The 21,789-nt window shown below is 34.3% G+C and overlaps 4 protein-coding genes across 4 annotated transcripts in view; 3 read left to right on the top strand and 1 right to left on the bottom strand.

Annotated features, from left to right (window-relative positions):
* LOC104713961 (probable thionin-2.4) lies at positions 4,019 to 4,972 on the bottom strand. The gene is made up of 3 exons (XM_010431190.2): positions 4,670 to 4,972; positions 4,487 to 4,564; positions 4,019 to 4,381 (listed from the first exon to the last, which is right to left on the bottom strand). The coding sequence occupies exons 1-3, from the start codon at positions 4,896 to 4,898 to the stop codon at positions 4,284 to 4,286; spliced, it is 405 nt and encodes a 134-aa protein (XP_010429492.1). The 5' UTR covers positions 4,899 to 4,972; the 3' UTR covers positions 4,019 to 4,283.
* Positions 8,716 to 11,822, top strand: LOC104715946 (chaperone protein ClpB4, mitochondrial-like). Its single transcript, XM_010433309.1, has 8 exons — positions 8,716 to 8,979; positions 9,077 to 9,267; positions 9,354 to 9,408; positions 9,527 to 9,677; positions 9,766 to 10,077; positions 10,166 to 10,431; positions 10,507 to 11,439; positions 11,541 to 11,822. The coding sequence occupies exons 1-8, from the start codon at positions 8,716 to 8,718 to the stop codon at positions 11,820 to 11,822; spliced, it is 2,454 nt and encodes an 817-aa protein (XP_010431611.1).
* On the top strand, positions 13,572 to 16,926 carry LOC104715947 (protein CHROMATIN REMODELING 35-like). The gene is made up of 7 exons (XM_010433310.1): positions 13,572 to 13,605; positions 14,078 to 14,271; positions 14,400 to 14,645; positions 14,729 to 14,836; positions 14,929 to 15,021; positions 15,211 to 15,494; positions 15,582 to 16,926. The coding sequence occupies exons 1-7, from the start codon at positions 13,572 to 13,574 to the stop codon at positions 16,924 to 16,926; spliced, it is 2,304 nt and encodes a 767-aa protein (XP_010431612.1).
* LOC104715948 (chaperone protein ClpB4, mitochondrial-like) overlaps positions 17,617 to 21,789 on the top strand; it is a 6,178-nt gene continuing 2,005 nt past the window's right edge. Inside the window, exons 1-8 of the mRNA XM_010433311.2 lie at positions 17,617 to 17,764; positions 17,860 to 18,029; positions 18,104 to 18,297; positions 18,369 to 18,423; positions 18,504 to 18,654; positions 18,739 to 19,050; positions 19,145 to 19,410; positions 20,529 to 21,440. Coding sequence (XP_010431613.1) covers positions 17,617 to 17,764; positions 17,860 to 18,029; positions 18,104 to 18,297; positions 18,369 to 18,423; positions 18,504 to 18,654; positions 18,739 to 19,050; positions 19,145 to 19,410; positions 20,529 to 21,440 — 2,208 coding nt within the window. The remainder of the gene's footprint in view (positions 17,765 to 17,859; positions 18,030 to 18,103; positions 18,298 to 18,368; positions 18,424 to 18,503; positions 18,655 to 18,738; positions 19,051 to 19,144; positions 19,411 to 20,528; positions 21,441 to 21,789) is intronic.

Raw genomic sequence — 21,789 nt, forward strand, 5'->3', positions numbered from 1 at the left:
TTAATAAAATGGATCTCTTAAGATCATTATAGCCTTCTTGGATCAAGACTAAGTTAGAAGAAAACAAATGTACATTTGTAATTCCAAGAAGCCAACAAAAACATTTTTATTTAAATTCTGTGGTTTTAGTATTAAAAATTATCAAACCTATAAAGGATAAGATTTGGTTGTGATAGAAAAACCTTCAAATCCTTCTAACTTACCCACTAATCGCATTAAAAAAAAAACAAGGAACTGTTTAAGTTACTAAAAGTTTGAAAATTTTGAATCACCCATCTTTTAATTGTTTCAATGGATCAAAAAGCTAGGCTTAGAGAATTTCTCAGAAAATTACAAATTATTAAATCAATCAATAAATTAGGATTCAAGCAATTAAGAACAGATCTAGAACTCTAAACACTTCTATAAAATAAATCAGTTTTCACTGCAAATATTATCTAAATTTAAAACTAGAAAATCCAAATCTCTTTGCAAAATTCTAGGTAATAAATCAGCCTTAAAAACAAGTTTAGATTGTTCACAAAATTATTAAATTAAATTTCTTTGCAAGAAATAATTTTGCTCATCAAAAAGTTTTATCAGGAAAATCAATTATATTCTCATATCAATTTATTTTTCTAAAGTATTAATTCTAGGTGATCAATCAAGAATTAATATGAAGAACAACCTAAGATGAAAATCTAGATAGATATTGAATCCTAAATAAACAGATCTAACAATTCATAAAATCCCTGTGAAAAACCCTGAACCTAACAATCAAACTACTCAGACATATTCAATGAAACACAAATCATCTTTCTGAATAATAAGCAATTGAAATTAAAAAAGTAAAAGGAGTTCAAGAATTCATTTCTACAAAGCAGTTCAGATCTCTCTCTCCAAAGCTCTCAAAAACTCACAGGGTTGCAGAAAAAATAATAATTGCTAGAAAACAACTCAATGGTTTGTAAAACCTAAAAATACTATTTATATGTCCTAAAACACGTCAGGGACTTGTGTTGCAAATATGGAAAACTTTGGGCAACTTTTGTAAAACTTCCAAAACTTGATTTTCTCGTTAGCAAAACAGGGTGTCGACCGACACCAAGGGTGGTGTCGATCGACACCATCACTATTCATCGATTCCAAGTTAATTTCCTCCGGATTATTGTTCCAAACTGATTCAAATTGCTCCACTTTGCTCTATCCATGCTAAAATCCTAGAAAACCTGTAAAGACTTAAGAACATCCTAGAAAACAAATCAAAAGACTCTAAAAGACTCCTTATATTATGGTTAAAAACCACAAAAACCATGATATATCAATATGTCAACAATATGAGAAAGTAGACTATATGTTAGTTTAAAAGCTTACCGAATAATTATATATAAACTACAGATATTTATGAATAAAATATTTACATTAGCAGAAAGGTTTTTGCACTATATAACTAGTAGCATCAGGATAAACTAAAATATTGTTTGGTTACTTATTGGAAATTTCTGGCTCAAATTCTATTTACGAAATGTGCCTACTAAAATCTTGTTCATATTTTTTATTTTCATTTAATTGCATGCAATAGTTAAAATATATATATATATATATATATATATATATATATATATATATATATTGGTCATCCAACTTGCCAATATAATGGCATGCTATAAAATTTTGGAAAGGTTACTAATCACAAAACAAATGCTATTATTGTAAACCATTATTTTTGTTTAATAAATATCTAGTGTTACATACTACATGAAATATATATTATTATCTCAAGCAAATTTTTCTGAAGCTTCTACAATTGTTTTGTTCCCCTAACTTAATTTTTATGTTCTCATTTGTTAAATGTATTATTTTTAATTTATTACATTACATATCTAATATTTTACTACAAATTTTTTAATGAATTTATAAAGAAAACTTTTACTACAAATAATACGAAATACAAAAGAATATATTTAAAGAAACATCTAAAGCCTATCAATATACAAAAATATACTAAACTAAAATTTATAGTATATTTTATTATATTTATTTTTAAACCCACACAATGCATGTAAGACTCTTTTAATATATACTATGTCTAACAGATAAATACTCAAAGAACGTGTCATATAATGTTATATCAAAACCAGTATCCAGTATCCATTGTTTATTATATTCGTGAGATGGGTTCCGTATGGAATTAACTTAAAAGAGTGCAAACTTAGGGTTTCTTAATCTTTTCTTAGCAGTATTATAAGTTCTTTGCCGTACTCGTGATAATAATCTAATAACATACTCCATTGACTCACATAGATGCAAGAGATTCTTACTCTCTCATGCACTCGTTCAAACGTGTTTACTATGTTTAATAAATGGGGTTTAATTTGGTCGTTATGCCAAAAAAAAAAAAAAAAATTATAAAATTACCAAACCCCAAAACTAAGGGTGGGCATTTAAACCAAACCGAACAAACCAAACTCAAACCGACCCAAACCAACCCCAATCCTATACTCCAAACATTCGGTTATGTTTCTTCTCAACCCAAATAGTTCGGTTCGGTTTAAAACCAAACCGAACCAATAATCCAATATGCTTTTTAAATTAACTAATAATATTATTAAAATTATAAATGTGTGATATTACTTATTACCATTTGCATTTGATTTCTATTTTACTTTATATTAAATTTTCTAATATAACTTAAATATAAATATAGATTTAATTATCTTTAATATTAGGTATTTAATTTTAATTTTATAGCTTTTCTAATTTATTTGATTAATTAACTATTATAAAACCATAATCAAATTTATTTGGTTACATTAATTGATTTTTAAACCGAATTAAAACCGAACCAAATTAAAACCAAACCAAACCAAACCAAACATAAACCAACCCGAACACAAACCAAACCAAACTAACTTCAGTTGAGTTTGGTTAGAGGTTTACCAAAACCGAATAAACCAAACCGATCCGAACCCAAACCGAACTTAAACCGAATTGCCCACCCCTACCCAAAACTAAAGAAAAAAAATACAAAAATGAGTTTGGTCTTATATGCAAAAAAAAAAAGAGAGATTTTCAAAAATACCTTTTTCTATGTCACTTTTCAAAAATATCCTTTTTAATATATAAAATAACAAAATTATAAACCCTCAACCCTAAATACTAAACCCTATCACTTAATAACTATACTCTAAATGTAAATTGGGAACCCAAACCTAAAAACAAATTCTAAAAATTAATTTAATATAGTATAATTGTGTAAAAGAAGACAAAAATAAAAATTTTCAAAAAGGTATTTTTGAAAAAAAATATGCCACAAAAAACATTTCTAACAAATTCTCAATATAAACTTTTAACCAGTTTTCATAGTCACAAGTACTTCGAGAAGTCTCTTGATCCACCACAAGTCTTTGGCGAGAACACTTCACTCCCAATCTTTTGCTCTCTTGGATCTCAACTCCCAAACCGTACTTAAACTACTTTATCCTCTATTAACAACTATTTTAAAAAAGGATTGTTTTGGAAAAATACTTTACATATTTCCTTTTCTTAGTTACAAAATCTAAATATATTTACCTGGAAAAAATAAAACATATGATGTTATTATGAAGTGGTTTTGTTAAAGCATTTCTTACTTGCTTAGTATCCGGACGGATTTAATTTTACAATCTCTAGAGGTATGCGTAGGTTATACTTTAATCTTGTTGTAAGGACTTTTACAAAATGTAGAAATTATCCTAAAAAGGCAGAAATTGTCTAAAAAATGACTATGTCATTCACTACTACGAGTCTAATGTTTGGATTGTTGGCTTGATTTAGTGGAAGAATTATTTACGAAAGCATGTGAGTAGATTCGATATAGTGTGTTTCTGATTTTTAAAGTGTTGAATAATTGTAAATTAAACGACGCATAGAATAAGATTACTTTTTAAATCTTAAGAAATATGTTTACATAAGGGAGACAGATAAAAAACGTTCGAGCTCGTGGAAAACAAGAATCATAGAGTATTAATAAAGTAAGAAACCTTTTTCAGAATCTGAGTCAATTAAGTTTCATAGTGTAGTAGTTTTCATTGTTAAGAGCAGAAGATGGATACAAACACATTATTCACTGTTTAAAAGATAGAGAGTAGAAGATATATACAATCTAGAGATCGATAACCTTCTACGCATAGAAACAAACGATACAAGAGTTTTAACATTTTTGTCACATACACGACAATTATTGAAAGCATTAAAAGCAACACTTTGAAAATGACCACCCCTTAACCTCTGGTTACACATGGTATCTTCATGGATTTTGTAGTCTAGGCAGTTTCAACTGCATTCATCAAGCCTTTTGTGCAGATTGTAGAACATGCGTTCGCACATTTTTCAACCGCTCCATTCACGATTTCATTTGCATCTAGTCATCCAAACAAAATTTGAACAGAATGTTCTCTTGTCAATTATTAAAAAGAACAAAAATTGACGATATTGAAAATATATATGTATGGGAAGTTTGCTTTACCGGAGTTTTGGAGAGTGGTTAAACCGCTGCACACAGAAAATACACACCCAACTTTGCAGTATTCATTGACAGCACCACCTTGAGAGGAAAATAAATCAATATCGCGGACATCAGAAAAATGAAATCTTGATTTGTCTTGTAACAAATAACGTATGTAATAAAGTACAATGTTAATCAGGTTACCTGTATTTTCGAGAATGTCGTGCTTATATCCGGGAGGACATACCGACCCGCTAACGAGTTTGCAGCCACTGAGAGATGCACAAAATGGCTGGGACTGTCCCGTTAAGCGACATGTATTATAGACATTTCTAGCAGTGGTAGACGGACAGCAGCTCTTTGCGTCAACTTGAATATGTGCCATGAACAGACTCATAACGAGCACACTTACAATCAAAGTTTTGCCTTCCATCTTACAATTGATTACTTTTCTGATAGCAAAATAGATGTGGAGAGTTAGAAGCTTGTATTGATGAAAACATTGGTGATGACATGACTCGCTTAAATACTAGTTGGTCTACAGTTTGCAACCACGAACAAGACTATCACATGCATGCTGGGTAGACCGACCAACCCTACCTTAATCTACGGGATTAAATATTAGGAAAAAAAAAAAACTCGTGAAACGTTATGTTACTTAATATTTGAATGTGTATGCTCGTGCTAAACATATATTTATTATGACTATGAGATTTTTTTAGAAGTAGAAAAATGTGGTCTAGCTGGAGTTCTAAACTTCAAGTGACTAGGTGGATTCTAGGTTTTTTTTTCCTCTTCTTCATTTAATTGCAATGGCGTGTATATTATATAACAGATCTCAGTGTTTGGCTCTTGAAGTGTGTTTATTTTCTGTAAAGTCACTATGATTGTGGCCCGCTTGATTCAGCTTGTGAATAGAGTAGACTGAAGTGGGGAATGTGCGAGTTGGACCCTCACGGATTCTAAACCGATGAAACTAACAACAAGCAAATTAAGAAAAGAGGTTTTCTTTATTGATTCAAGAGTTAAATCGACAATCGTTACTGGAGATAAAAAACAAGCTAGGATTTTCTTAGTAGGTGTTGAATCTAGCGTTCTTGAGTGCCAAAAAAAGTCTTAGTTCTTCGATATTTCCCACTGTCCTATTTGTACAAGGAGATCCCTAACTTCCGATATGTCCAGTTCCTATGTTCATCGAGATAAAAAAGGAAACAAATTTTCTGGAAACAAAATGAAAGAGATAGGATATTGTAGTAAATTTAAACTCACGCAATGAGCGGGAAAAATACTCATTGATCGTGTCATATAATGTCATATTAGAACCGGTCATTCATTGTTTTATTATATTTATGAGCGTATTATAAGTTCCTTGCCATACTCGTGATTACATTAATACTCTAATAGCGTAAATTAAAGAGCGGAAACCTCGATCGGAGTTCTGAATAGTATTATAAGTTCCTTGCCGTACTCGTGGTTACATTAATAATCTAATAACATAATCCATTGACTCACATAGATGCAAGAGATTCTTTCTCTCTCACTCGTTCAAACGTGTTTACTATGTTTAATAAAATGGATCTCTTAAGATCTTGAAAAGCCATGAAAAAATACACGTTCCAGATTCTCAGCTGGTAAAAGGAAAAACAGACTGGAAAAACAACGCGTTAGATCACACAAAAGAGTGAAGCTTTTTTTTTTTCCCGTTAACAGTAGTCGAGTTTAGAAGTTTCATGTTACCTAATTTTATTTTGTCTTTGTGTTTATTGTAAGGTTTGGCTGCTAGCCAAATCTCTTAAAGAGATAGGTAAATGAGAAAGTACACTATCTGATTTCAATTTAAAGAGTCCATGTTTCGTTGTTGGTTTTTTACTTGACCTTCTTCATTTGATTTCTATTATCGTTTGTTTACGTAATTTTAACGGAGATCTGAAACTGTTCTTCCACCAATAAAACTTGCAAGGATTTATTTATATATGCGGGTGTAGGTGTCAAAGGTTTTGTCTTATAATAAGCAAGGAACGGGTTGTTTAAATGAGAGACTTGTTTACAGCAAAATTATCAACTCCATCATTATATATAGCCTTCTTGGATCAAGACTAAGTTAGAAGAAAAATATATATATATATATATATTTGTAATTCCAAGAAGAGAACAAAAACTTTTGTTATTTAATTCTGTAGTTTTAGTATTAAAAAGTATTATTAAACCTTTAAAGGATAAGATTTGGTTATGATAGCAAGCCTTTAAAAATATCTAACTTACCACTAATCGCAAGAAGACAATGTTTAAGTTACTAAAATTTTGAAATTTTTTAAACACGTAAAACTTTTATCTTTGTATTGTTATATGTCAACTATATGAGAAAGCAGACTATATGTTAATTTAAACGCTTACCTAATAATTATATATAAATTACAATATCCATGAATAACAGATTTACATTAGCAGAAAGGTTTTTGCACAATATAACTAGTAGCATCGAGATAAACTAAAATATTGTTTGGTTACTTATTGGAAATATCTGGATGAATTTAATAGTTGTAATGTTGAGTATTGATAATTTAACAAAAAAAATTGGGTTTTTATAGCAGTCTATTAGAGTCTTCTATGATTCTAATATCGTTTAGTAACCCTTGGATTTTGCATAACGTTTCATGAATAGCCTATTAATATAGTTAGGATTTCCGGTTTAAGATTTTGTTTAGTTAATACTATATTAAACAAATTATTTACTTTGTTCAAATGCTATTTACGAAATGTGCCTACTAAAATATTTATCATATTTTTATTTCATTTACTCGCATGCAAAAATTTGGATCATCCAACTTGCCAATATAATTTCATGTTAAAAAAATTTGTTTACGTCGGCCATGGAAATAGAAGAGGGGGCGAAATCGCGAAGACGAATACGAAATATGATATATTAAAGGTCTGACTGGTTCAAATGCTGCGGTTGCGGTTGCGGGAGATTGCGAAAGTGGGTGATTGAGGTTTCAAATATTATTAAGCGTTTTGAACGATTGGTTTAGCGGTTTAAAATTGGTGTGTTTGCGGAAGGTTTACGACTGGTTGACCAGCGGGTGCAATAGCGGTTGGAACATAATAAATGTGATATATAATATATAAACGTTTAAAAACACCAAAAATTTTATTAAACTTGATTTATAATTAAAATTTATTAAAAAATACTAAAATAATTATTCAAAAAAAAAAATTTCATATTGAAATTAAATACTTATTCCTTTATGCATTTGGCTTTTCACCGAAAATTTAATCAAGTAATTTGATAAATGACAAAACATATGCTTTAGATCGTAGATCTTTTCTCTTTTCTCTTAGATCATGGGTCAGTAGTTGCATCGGTAGGAATGGTCAAGTAAGAGTTGAGAAGAGTCACTGGTGATTTGTTTTAATATTTTTCACAAATAATCTTATTTTCTTAAATTTCTGATGAAATATTATATTTATTTAGATTTTTTTGAACTTATGTGCGATGTGCCATTAGATTTACATTAAGTTTTCCGAGTTATTGTTAATTGGAATATTATTTTTTTCTAATTGTTTATTTTATAATCTCTGCAATCGTATCTGTACTTCATTTTCTTCCATCTTTAATGAGTAAAATGGTTAGATAGAAGATATAACAAAAAAAAATACATTATCATTGATTTCTTTTAAGTTTTCCTAAAAAAAAAAAAAAAATTCTAACCGCAATCGCAAACGCTTGCGGGAAGCAGCTTTTGGAATTCAATGATTTGAAGCGGTTGGGAGCGATTGGGAGCGGTTTGTGTGATTGGTTCCAATCGCTAGCAACCGCTACCACCCGCAAACGCAGCGTTTACAGGAAGTAGCGGGAGAACCAGTCAATTCAGTGTTTAAGTCTTTGTTCATTAAAGCACAACAAGATGATAATGTCCCAGTGGTCAATTCAGTTAATTTATTGGTGATTGTTTCCAGGTTCCACCTTTGTTTGTATTATTTGGCACAAAAAGTTAACCTTAGGTTTGAAATTCCAATATATAAGTCCTATGTATAAATTCAACACAATTCATTTGTAAAAGCGGTTTTCCGGTTATCTTCTAATAATTAATAATTCCAAATTAAACAACAAAAAAAGAAAAAGAAAAAAAAACAATTTTTAAAATAATTGTCTTCAACGCTATATCGTATAAAATCTACACACTTCTTTGCCTCTTCTCCAAGCATCCTAAAGAACAAAAAGAAGAAAAGAAAAACCCTAAACCAAATCTATGGCGTTCGGGATATTATCGAAGTCCCGTTCCTTATGCATCAAGGCGCAGTATACTTATTCAAGTCCATCTATCCTCCTCTGTTCTCGAGCTATCTCTGGCTCTGCTAATTTCAGCTCGCGTTCCTCTTCCAATTCCTTTATTTTCCGGCCAAATTCCTTCATCGGAAACTGCTTCATCCCTAGGTTCACTCAAGCGGAAGCTCATGGACAACCCTTCGATATTTCTTTTCAGTTCCCTTCTCCGCGCCACTTCGCAGCTCGGGTTCGTGGCCAGTTACAAGTGGCTTCTCAGTTTCTTTTAGGGTTACTGTGTCAAGTGTGATCCAGTTTGTTCATTATGTCGTTTTCTATATGTATAGACTAATCAAAGTGGAGCACTTGAGAAGTACGGAACTGATTTAACTGAGATGGCTAGACAAGGAAAACTCGATCCTGTCATTGGACGTAATGATGAAATTAGGCGCTGCATAGCGATATTGTGCAGGAGAACAAAAAGCAATCCTGTTATCGTTGGTGAACCTGGTGTAGGGAAAACTGCTATTGCTGAAGGGTAAAGGCTTGCAATTATATATCCTTTTGTACTAGCTATCTCTTGAAAACTTTTACTAAGGGATTTTTTAAACCTTGTTTCTTTAGGTTGGCCCAACGAATCGTAGGCGGAGATGTACATGAACATCTCTTGAATCGAAAGGTTCTTTCTAGGATATTATTATATTGCTCCAGTTTACTTTTCGGCTTTTTAATAATAAATGAAGAGGCAAACGAAAGATTTTTAACATTCTTGGCTTGGTTACTATAATATAATGTAGTTGGTATCTCTCGACATGGGTTCAATTGTTGCTGGTACACATTATCGAGGTGATTTTGAGGAACGGTTGAAAGCAGTACTAATGGATGTAACTTCTTCCAATGGGCAGACAATTTTGTTCATTGATGAAATTCACACTCTTGTTGGTGCAGGTGCCCTTTCATTAGTTTTTATCTAAAAGCTTTTTTGTAGAACCCAAAGAGGAGAATATTTGTTTGTGAAATTGTTACGCTTGTGTAGGACGTACTAAAGATAGTGCAATGGACGCGAGCAACATCTTAAAACCAATGCTTGCACGCGGTGAACTACAATGCATTGGTGCAACTACGCTGACCGAATACCGCAAATACATAGAGAAAGATCCAGCTCTGGAGCGTAGGTTTCATCAAGTGTTATGTGATCAGCCATCCGTTGAAGCTACCATCTCGATTCTTCGCGGGTTAAGAAAGCGTTACGAGTTACACCATGGTGTTAAGATATCAGATGGTTCCCTTGTTTCGGCTGCGGTTCTTGCAGACCGCTACATTACTGAACGCTTTCTGCCAGACAAAGGTACCTAACTTGCACCGTCTCGGAAAATTATTTTGTTGGCCAAGAATGCATGGCTTTGTTTCAAAAAATGAAAAGTTCTTTGTTTCAGCTCTTGATCTTGTTGACGAAGCTGCTGCAAATCTTAAGATGGAGACCACTTCTAAGCCCTCTGAACTAGATGAAATAGACAGATCCTTAATTACTCTAGAGATGGAAAAGCTTTCTTTGAAAATGGAAACTAATAAAGCTTCAAAAGAGCGGCTACAAAAGATTGAGAATGATTTGAGCACGCTCAAGGACAACCAGATTAGATTCAGTGAGCAATGGCAAATAGAAAAGTCTCTTATTGCTAGAATACGTTCATTTAAAGAAGAGGTAAAATATATCTTCCTTAATATGGTACAAAATACTTGACCTAATGAGCTCTAAAACATATTCTATATTGTACAGATGGCTGAAGTAAACCAGGAAATTGAGTACGCTGTATGGGAATCTGATGAAAAACGTGTTGATGAACTTAAGTATGGAACACTTGTATCCCTTCAACGCAAGTTAGAAGAAGCTAAAAAGAACCTCGTGAACTCTCGAGAGTCTGAACTGTCACTAGTCGAAGAAGAGGTAACTGACCTTCACATAGCAGCGATAGTAAGCAAGTGGACTGGTATTCCACTGTCTAGTCTTCAGCAATCTGAGAGAGAAAAGCTGGTCATGTTGGAACAAATGCTCCACAAGAGAGTTATAGGTCAAGACTTGGCTGTAGAATCAGTAGCAGATGCTATCCGTTGTTCGAAAGCTGGTCTTTCAGATCCTAACCGCCCAATAGCCAGTTTTATGTTCATGGGTCCAACAGGTGTTGGTAAAACCGAGCTTGCCAAGGCTTTATCTGGATATCTTTTCAACAATGAAAACGCAATAGTGAGGCTAGATATGAGTGAGTACATGGAAAAAATTTCAGTCTCACGTCTCGTTGGTGCACCACCGGGCTATGCGGGTTACGAAGAGAGTGGGTTATTAACTGAAGCTGTTCGGAGGAGACCTTACTCAGTGGTTTTGTTTGATGAGATCGAGAAAGCTCACCCTGATGTCTTTAATGTCTTGCTACAACTACTAGATGACGGAAGAATAACTGACTCTCATGGGAGGACAGTAAGTTTCACAAACTGCTTTGTAATAATGACTTCTAATATAGGATCTCAACACATACTTGAGACTATTCGCAACAATCATGAAGATAGCAAAGAAGCAGTTTATGAAATGATGAAGCAACAAGTTGAGGAGTTAGCAAGACAAACGTTCAGGCCAGAGTTCATGAATAGAGTTGATGAATACATTGTTTTCCAACCCTTGGATTCAAGAGAAATATCGAAAATCGTGGAGTTGCAAGTAATTTATTTTTTTTACACATTTGGTTTTAATTTTTTAACTTTTTTTATTAGCTTTTGGTTTAGCATAAAATTTTTTATTGGTTACCATTGGTGGTGCAGATGATACGAGTGAAGAATAGATTGGAACAGAATAAAATTAATTTTCAGTACACGAAAGAAGCGGTGGATCTCCTTGGTCAGTTTGGGTTTGATCCCAACAATGGGGCAAGACCAGTGAAGAGAGTGATTGAGAAGATTGTGAAAAAGGAGATCGCCATCAAAGTTTTGAAAGGAGAGTTTGCAGAGGAGGACACTATTCTTCTGGAAGTTGACCACACAAATAACAAACTGGTCATTAAGAAGCTCGAGAATAATGCTCCCATTGAAGAAATGGCAGCTTAAATTATACAAACAAAATTAAACTAACGCTGTTAGAATAAGTTATAACTCGTTTTTTCCTATGTTTCGTAGATTTTATAAATTTAGTGCTCTGTCTTCTAAAACGTACAGATGATGATGTTTAAAGGAGTTTGGTCGAAAGCACATAGAACCATATCAACTTATCCGTTTGTACAAGGTGATATTTTGAGTTTTTTTGCTTCAAGAATCAACTACTTCTTTTTGCAAGCTTGCTCAATGCAACTAAGTCGGCTTTGTTAGAGGTCGACATATGAACTTCCGAGCTACAGTCTGATTTTTATAACTTATAAGTCAGGCTCCACTACGCGAGCCTGCTTGAAGATGATTTTTATCAGTTCGATTAGCGAAATCTTCACTGAAGTCGACTGCCTTCATTACTAATAATGATATATATACTAACTCCAAGGAAAGACAAGCTGAAGTTTAGCTCTATCTCCGTATCTAGACCAATGCCCGTTTATTTCTTCGATTAAAAACTTATAATTCGTTTATAATAATTTGATATGCCACTAATTAACACATTACAAATCATAAGGTGAGAAGCTTTGCAAACAAGTTTGACAAAGATGTTGCCCCAAGTAAGAACGTGGATGTAATAAAGGAGGCATGTTTATATTTTACCTTTCATATCACGAAAGAATCCACTTCTACTAAGAAAGAAGAGAGTGATTGTGGAATTTCGATGGATTTGCCTTATTGGGCTTTGGAATGGCGGTTATTTTTTGTGGGTTATTGGTTTGGGCATATGAAGCCTTATGGAATGATCCTAAACTATCAAAAACAAAACAAAAAACCATATCATACATGTACATGGAAAAAACAGCTATTTGTTAATTGCTTCATACAAACCATCTCCCATGGTATATTTGTTAAGTGCTTCAATTTTATTCTTCATACATGTACTGGAAAATAGCTGTCAAATCTTTTTTTGTAACTGCTAAATAGAAAAAAAAAAAAAAAGACATTTTTCTTTGTCAAATGTAGCTATAATTTTTCCTTAATTTTCTTATTACACTAGACACAAAATAATAATAAAAATTACTATCTACTTTTTCTTTTTATTTTGGGAAACATATCTACTATCTCTTTTTGTGTTATGTTTGTGTCCAATTAAGAATATTTTTTTCCTATCTTACTTTTGGATTAAAATTACTTTTCTATAATTTATAATAATAATAAAATAATAAAAATGTAAAGCCAAAACAAATGAGAGAAAGAGTATCATAGATTTGATATTATATGTAGTCACCAAATTATCCAATAATAAATAAGTTAGTTGTTAGGTGAAAAATGATAGTCAAATGGTATTTCAAAAGTCGAGCGCAGACCGTTACAAATTATAGTATTTCAAATGTTCCCGCGTAAAAAAAAATCACAATATTTATTGGTCGTTGTATAAGTAAATCTATTGATTGTAAAAATATGGTAATAAAAAAAGTGACTTATACTAAATTTAAACATTTTAATTAACATTAAATATATATATATATATTAAAGGATTGTATTTTATGTTTTATTTTCACAAAATTTATTATCAGTAATCTTTTTTCCATCTTGCCAAGGCTGGTGTGGACTAAACAGTAATCTTCTTTCCTATCTTAATCCTGATTTTTGATATAAATCAGTAACTAGAGAACCACAAGTTTTACATATCAGAAAGTTTTCGTCAAGAAGAAATCTCAAAATCTGAGAAACTTTAGTTTGAGCTCTAAACCTCCATTTCGTTTCAAGATGGATAAAAAGAGGAAGTCGTCACAAGAAAAAGGTATGGATCTTTGTTTATTATTATTTTTATTTTTTTTTGGTGCACCGGTATGGATCTTTGTTTGTATCTATGGATTCATCATACATATTACTTGCAGTTTAGTATTGTCTGATACTCTGATTTTTGTCGGACATGTCGGATGTAGTTGTGTCTATACTATCTTTTCGAGTGCATTTTCAACAACCAAAAAAAAAAAAGGAAATAGATGTCCTTTGAACTCTTTATCTTTGATTTCAGAGAGTCGTCGATGCTGTTCTTATATATCTGATTTTTTTTTTTCTGTCAACAATAGTCTGAATTTTGATTAGGAGCTTATCTGATTGTTTTGTCTGTCAACAATACTACGGATAATAATTTCTTACATGCGAAATTTGGGTAAATATGTAGGAGGCCATTATGATAATGATTGTTAAGTGATTTGTGCCATATAATTATATTTTATGCAAATAATCACTCTATTTTATATGTTCAGACCTATGTCAAAACGACAACAAAAAGATAAACATTGAGACACCAGAAAATCAAAAAGCCGATGGAAGCGGTTGCGATGATATTGTAGCTCATGCTTTCAACGTACCAATTGTGCGTGTTAACTTGGAAGAAAATAAGCGTAGCGGCCCAGGTGATAGCAATGGTAAAGGGCAAGCAAATGATTTGCGTTCAGATGTAAGTGTACATATCTCTATGTAATAAGAAATGTGGGGATAACAAAAATAATTAATTGTTGTTATGATAGAAAATCTAACATACGTTCCGTACTCTATTCGTTACTTAATTGTCGTATGCATGCGTAGGAAAATCAATTGGTTGAAGTTCATGTGAGAAGTGATAAAGAAACAAATATAAGTCAAGACAAAGGAAAAGCCATTTTGGACGAAGCTGTCGATGGATTAGTGGACGTACCAATCACAGATTTGAGTTCGGAAAATGATAGACCTAATAATCATACAATGGGAAGCTCATTTGAACATGTCATGGTTGATGGTAGCAACAGAGGTGGTAACAGTGGTAAAGAGCTAGACAACAATATTTGTTCAGATGTAAGTGTACATATCTCTCTATATATAAGAATTCTGCGGTAGTGAAAGTCTTTTGTTGCTGAATTAGTTTTTATTATGTGTAGGGAAATGAATTGGTCGAAATCAATAAGAGCAAAGACAAAAGAAAAGCCATCTTCGACCTGAATGAAACTGTTTGGCCAGACGTTGAACCATTTTCAAACATATTTGAGGTTTACCATTTGTTGTCATTGACAAGAGTTGTTTTGTTAAACGCAAGGTTGAGATTGATACTAATGATTGTTGTGACTTTTTCTTTATGTAGACAAGTGGAGAACAACTGAAAAGTTGTGAGCATTCTTGGATATGGAAGGAAGGTTCTGGTCACGTTTGTTGGATATGTGGAACCATTGACAAGGTCAGTAAATATCTAATTACGTCATAAATTGATATATTCTTTTTACATGATTACGATAATCACCAATTGAGTTAGCAGTCAAGGCTCTGACTGTAAGCTCGATGCACATTAAAAATAAAAGAAACATAAAACTGTTTGATTAGATATTGCCTATTGACTATTATTCAATATAATTTGTTATACGTTCAGGATCATCCGTTGCCACCCGGGTTTGGATCGAATAAGTCCAACGCTGTTAACCCGGGTTTAGGAACTGGCATTTACCCTCACCCGTTGCACCAAAGTTGTATGGAACCTCGTCACATCGAGATTTTCAACTTTCTATGCAACAATTTGGCTGTGGAAAACCCAAATGGATGCATTCTAGCTCAAGCTCCTGTATCTGAAAAGACATTCTTGCTGATCAATTTCATCTATGGTTACCTTGGGAAGCACCCTGATAGTAAAATTCTCTTTGTGCTTCCCAAATCGATGTTTGATTTTTGGAAGAGCGAGTTCTATGAAATGAAGGTAACTGACATCATGCTGCTAGACTTCTACTCGGCCAAGGCGAATACCAGGTCTCAGCAACTAGAGGTTTTAAACCGATGGATGGGTACCCGGAGTATTATCTTCTTATGCGGCAAGCAGTTTTCCAACATCATGTTTAACAACAGTGGTGCTGAAGTAGAAGCTTTAAATGATGTTAGGAATATTCTCGTAAATGTTCCTTCACTGGTCATCTTTGACAGAGGAACTGATGCCAAGAACGAGATGATGGGCAATCTTAGGGATGTTGCTCGTATCGAAACGCGAAACAAGATTCTACTCACTAGCACGTTATACCATAACAACATAAGGGATGTTTTCAACGTTGTTGATGTTGCTTTCCCTGAGTTCCTGACACATAACCAAGTTGGGAAAAAACTCTCAAAGTTCTTGAAGGTTGAATCTTACACTCATGAACAACCTATAATTGATTTGGAACTAGCTTTGCTTAATCAAGATTCTGATCATGGAGACAAGATTGGTTACTTAACCGAACTAAGGATGTTGACGAACAAGGTCATCTACAATCACAATGGAGAGTTCCTTCGTGAAGACCCGGGATTGATGGACTTCACGGTGGTCTTAAAACTGACATCAAGCCAAAAGTCAGCATGGGAGACTGAAAAAAATTCCAGAACGAAGGGTTTCAAAACATGCTCTAACTTGAGCGCAGTCACGCTTCACCCGGTGCTAAGTGCTTTCTCAGATCGTGTTAAAGGTCTTCCCCCACCTAACAAAGATGAGATGGATGAGGTTATCAAGGCCATGGACGAAACAGATGGGGTAAAAACCAAATTCTTCTTGGGTTTAGTGAAGTTATGCGACTATACGAATGAGAAGATTCTTGTGGTGAGCCAATATGTCATCCCGTTGATATTTCTCCAGAGGCTTGTGGCTAAGAATAAAGGTTGGGAAGATGGCAAAGAAACCTTCATGATTAAAGGTGACACCAGCCGTTCTGCTCGTGAAAAGTCAGTTAATCAGTTCAACAACTCGCATGATGCGAAAATCTTCTTTGTATCAATCAAAGCATGTAATGAGCAGATGGATCTTACTGGTGCAACAAGGGTTTTAATGCTTGACGTCATCTCCAACACTAGTATTGCTCGACAAGCCATAGAGCTGACGTATCGTCGAGGACAGCAAAAGAAAGTTTATTCCTACAGGCTGGTGGCTGCGGACACATCAGAAGAAGACGAAGAGATCATCGCAGCTCGGAAGGAGATCATTTCTGGAATATGGTTTGATGGGAAGACTTATCCGGTTGATGGAAAATTTTGTATTCCGAGCATTGATGGAAACTGCAGCAATGACTACCTCCTTGAAGCTTCGTATATGAGGGATGACATCAAAACCATATACAAAAGGTTGGTTTAGGGTTTAAGTTTATGATTTTTTATTATTATTGGAGTTGGTTTTTGTCTATTTGGATGTTCGTAACCAAAATATTATGTGTTTGCTATTATTTGTTTCCAGGTAAAGTAAGAGGCGAGCTCGCATGAAACTGATACAAGTCTACAATGACTCTTATCTTTTTTTTTTTTTTTTGGACAAAGAGAGTTCTTGGACTCTTTTATTTCTTTTTTTTTTTCTCTGCGACTGCGTTGGCTTTTTGCTTGTTTCTTTCTTTCTTTCTGACCCGCCCCTATGACTCTTTTATTTCTATGGATTTTATTTTGTTTTGAAACAGAAAAATGGTTGTTATAATCATTCTGGATTGTCGATTTATGTGTGGAAAAACCATATTCATTCTGTTCTTTATTGTTCCAATTGTCAAACTTTTGGCACAAAATATATTAAAACTGATGATAGATTCTTCTTTATGTTTCTGATTTTTTTTTTTTTTTTTAAATATAGGTTTCTGATATATTCTTCTATTTCATTTTAAACTTTCTATTTCTACTATAAAAAACGTTTCCTTGTTAACAAATGTACGAATATTTATTACACACTCGTTTGCTTTTGCTTCTTCACCAAACACTAATTTGCTTCTTCTCCAAGCATTCCTAAAACCTCCTCTTTTAAAACACTAAACCAAGACTCCTCCTTGGTCAATTTCATCTTGACATGGCGTCCAGAAGATTGTCGAAGTCTGTTTCTGCAGCCATCAAAGCACACAATGCTTTTTCAAGACCTCTCCTCCCACGTTATCGCGCTATCTCTGCCTGTGCTCAATTCAGCTCGCGTTCCTCTCCCAATTCCTTTTTCTCTCGNGGTTTTCTTCTTTCCATCCACCATTTGTTAACCTTAACACAACTAATATGCATAATCAAAATATAAGAAAAAACAAACTAAACAAAAAAATTGAAGGTAGAGAGCTCAGAGACATATGTATTGCGAGAAATNCTCGGCCAAATCCATTTATTGGAGCTTCTGGAGACGGTATAACTTCGTTCACTCAAGCCGCTACTCGTGGCCAACTGTTACCTTTCTCTCTCCAGTTCCCTTCTATGCGCCGCTTCTCTGACAAATCAGATCAGGTTCGTTGTCCATTTTAATTCATTAAGTCATTTAGAAAAGGGTGTTTATAATATGTTTTTTTTTCTATATGTAGAGTAATGATGAAAAGGACGCACTTGAAACGTATGGAAATGATATAACAGAGATGGCTAAACAAGGAAAACTCCCACCTCTCATTGGACGTGATGATGAAATAAACCGTTGCATCCAAATACTATGTAGGATGACAAAAAGCAATCCTGTTATCATTGGTGAACCCGGTGTTGGCAAAACCGCTATTGCAGAAGGGTGAGGCTTGTAGTTATTAACTATCTCTTAAACTTATGATTGTATTTACTGAGAGATATTAACCTTTTCAGGTTAGCCCAGCGAATTGTAAAAGGAGATGTCCCTCAACCACTCTTGAACCATAAGGTTATCACTTTTTTTTTTTTTTACTTTTTCTCCTCAAAGGGTAAGAGCAAGATTTGTAAAGTGTTCATTTTTTAATGTAGATTATATCTCTTGACATGGGTGCACTAATTGCTGGTACACAATATCGAGGAGAATTTGAGGAAAGGTTGAAAGCAATACTGAAGGAAGTAACTGCTTCTAATGGAAAGACAATCTTGTTCATTGATGAGATCCACACTCTTGTTGGTGCAGGTGACCTTTTCGTTAGTCAAACTATATCTGAATGCACCATTGCCTCAACAGTATACTGATGTTATTTGTATTATCCTTGTGTAGGAGCTTGTGAAGGTGATTCAATGGATGTGAGCAACCTATTGAAACCAATGCTTGGAAGAGGTGAACTGAGATGCATTGGTGCAACAACGCTGACCGAATACCGCAAGTACATGGAGAAAGATCCAGCTCTTGAACGTAGGTTTCAAAAAGTGTTCTGTAATCAGCCATCTGTTGAAGATACTATATCGATTCTTCGTGGGTTAAGAAAGAGGTACGAGTTACACCATGGTGTTAAGATATCAGATGGTTCCCTTGTTTCAGCAGCAGTTATGGCAGACCGCTATATAACTGAACGCTTTCTACCTGACAAAGGTATATACAAACTTACATCTTCCTCTGATTCTTGACAAGTTTTTTTTTTTGAAATGATTTTGTATTTAAAGATAAAAGTTTCTTTGTTTTTCAGCTATTGATCTTGTTGATGAAGCTGCCTCAAAGTTGAGGGTTTCGACCACTTCGAAACCAACTGAACTCGATGAAATAAACAAAGCTGTGATCAAACTGGAGATGGAGAAGTATTCTTTGAAAAGGGATAATGCTAATGCTTCTAAAGAACTTCTTGAGAAAATGAACAATGATTTGACCAAGCTCAAGGATAAACAGAGAGAACTCAGCAAGCAAAAGGAGGAAGAAGAGTCTCTCATTACTAAATTACGTTCATTTAAAGAAGAGGTAAATTTCCAAACTATCATTCTTAAATATAAGTCTTAAAATACAAGAAACCAAAAAAAATGTCCAACCAGTTTCTTCTTATGTATATAGTAATTATAGTACTTGTGGTGGTTTCTTACGTTGTGATATAAATGATCAACATTAATGAACTCCTAAACATGATCTATGTTTTACAGATTGATAAATCCGCTGAACGTGAATGTGGTCTAAACCGTACTGCTGAGCTGAAGTATGGAACACTTATGTCCCTCCAACGACAGTTAGAAGAAGCTGAGAAGAATCTCACCAATCCCGGAGACGCTGAACAGTCACTGCTCCAAGAAGAGGTAACAGATCTTCACATAGCAGAAATAGTAAGCAAATGGACGGGTATCCCACTATCAAACCTTCAACAATCAGAGAAAGAAAAGCTAGTTTTCTTGGAAGAAGTGCTTCACAAGAGAGTTGTTGGTCAAGACAAGGCTGTAGAATCAATAGCAAATGCTATCCGTTGTTCAAAGGCTGGTCTTTCAGATCCTAAGCGCCCTATTGCGAGTTTTATGTTCATGGGTCCAACAGGTGTTGGTAAAACCGAGCTTGCCAACGCTCTTGCTGGTTACCTTTTCAACACTGAAAACGCGATAGTGAGGATCGCTATGAGTGAGTACATGGAAAAGAACTCAGTCTCACGGCTCATTGGTGCACCTCCCGGTTGTGCTGGTTTCGAAGAAGGTGGGCAGTTAACTGAAGCTATTCGGAGGAGACCTTACTCGGTGGTTCTGTTTGATGAGATAGAGAAAGCTCACCCTGATGTCTTCAATATCTTTCTACAGATACTAGATGACGGGAGGATAACTGATTCTCAAGGAAGGACTGTAAGTTTCAGAAACTGTTTTGTAATAATGACGTCTAATATAGGATCAAACCCTATACTTGAGACTTCCCGCAACAATAAAGATAGCAAAGAAGCAGTNAACTATCATTCTTAAATATAAGTCTTAAAATACAAGAAACCAAAAAAAATGTCCAACCAGTTTCTTCTTATGTATATAGTAATTATAGTACTTGTGGTGGTTTCTTACGTTGTGATATAAATGATCAACATTAATGAACTCCTAAACATGATCTATGTTTTACAGATTGATAAATCCGCTGAACGTGAATGTGGTCTAAACCGTACTGCTGAGGTGAAGTATGGAACACTAATGTCCCTCCAACGCCAGTTAGAAGAAGCTGAGAAGAATCTCACCAATCCCGGAGACACTAATCAGTCACTGCTACAAGAAGAGGTAACCGATCTTCACATAGCAGAGATAGTAAGCAAGTGGACGGGTATCCCACTATCAAACCTTCAACAATCAGAGAAAGAAAAGCTAGTTTTCTTGGAAGAAGTGCTTCACAAGAGAGTTTTTGGTCAAGACAAGGCTGTCGAATCGATAGCAAATGCTATCCGCTGTTCAAAGGCTGGTCTTTCAGATCCTAACCGTCCTATTGCGAGTTTTATGTTCATGGGTCCAACAGGTGTTGGTAAAACCGAGCTTGCCAACGCTCTTGCTGGTTACCTTTTCAACACTGAAAACGCGATAGTGAGGATCGATATGAGTGAGTACATGGAAAAAAACTCAGTCTCACGGCTCATTGGTGCACCTCCCGGTTGTGCTGGTTTCGAAGAAGGTGGGCAGTTAACTGAAGCTATTCGGAGGAGACCTTACTCGGTGGTTCTGTTTGATGAGATCGAGAAAGCTCACCCTGATGTCTTCAATATCTTTCTACAGATACTAGATGACGGGAGGATAACTGATTCTCAAGGGAGGACCGTAAGTTTCAGAAACTGTTTTGTAATAATGACGTCTAATATAGGATCACACCCTATACTTGAGACTTCCCGCAACAATAAAGATAGCAAAGAAGCAGTTTATGAGATGATGAAGCAACAAGCTGTGGAGTTAGCAAGACAAACTTTTAACCCAGAGTTCATGAACAGGATCGATGAATACATTGTTTTCCAGCCGTTGGATTTAACAGAATTATCCAAGATCGTCGAGTTTCAGGTACTTTACTTTATATACACATTACTGTTTAATACAAATCCTCTCTTATTGGGTTATAGGCCTAGGCTATTGAGTTTTGGCTTTGGTCCTGTTTGGTTTGTGTTTGGTATAAATGTAATGTTACTATTTGGTGCAGATGAGACGAGTGAAGAATTTGTTGGAACAAAAGAAAATAAAACTTGAGTACACAAAAGAAGCGGTGGATCTCCTTGCTCAGCTTGGGTTTGACCCAAACAATGGGGCAAGGCCGGTGAAGAGAGTGATTCAGGAGATAGTGAAGAAGGAGATATCCTCAAAAATTTTGAAGGGAGAGTTTACAGAGGAAGACACTATTCTTCTAGATGTTGAC

The sequence above is a fragment of the Camelina sativa genome, chromosome 9, assembly GCF_000633955.1.
Source record: "Camelina sativa cultivar DH55 chromosome 9, Cs, whole genome shotgun sequence".
Taxonomy (NCBI): Eukaryota; Viridiplantae; Streptophyta; class Magnoliopsida; order Brassicales; family Brassicaceae; genus Camelina; species Camelina sativa.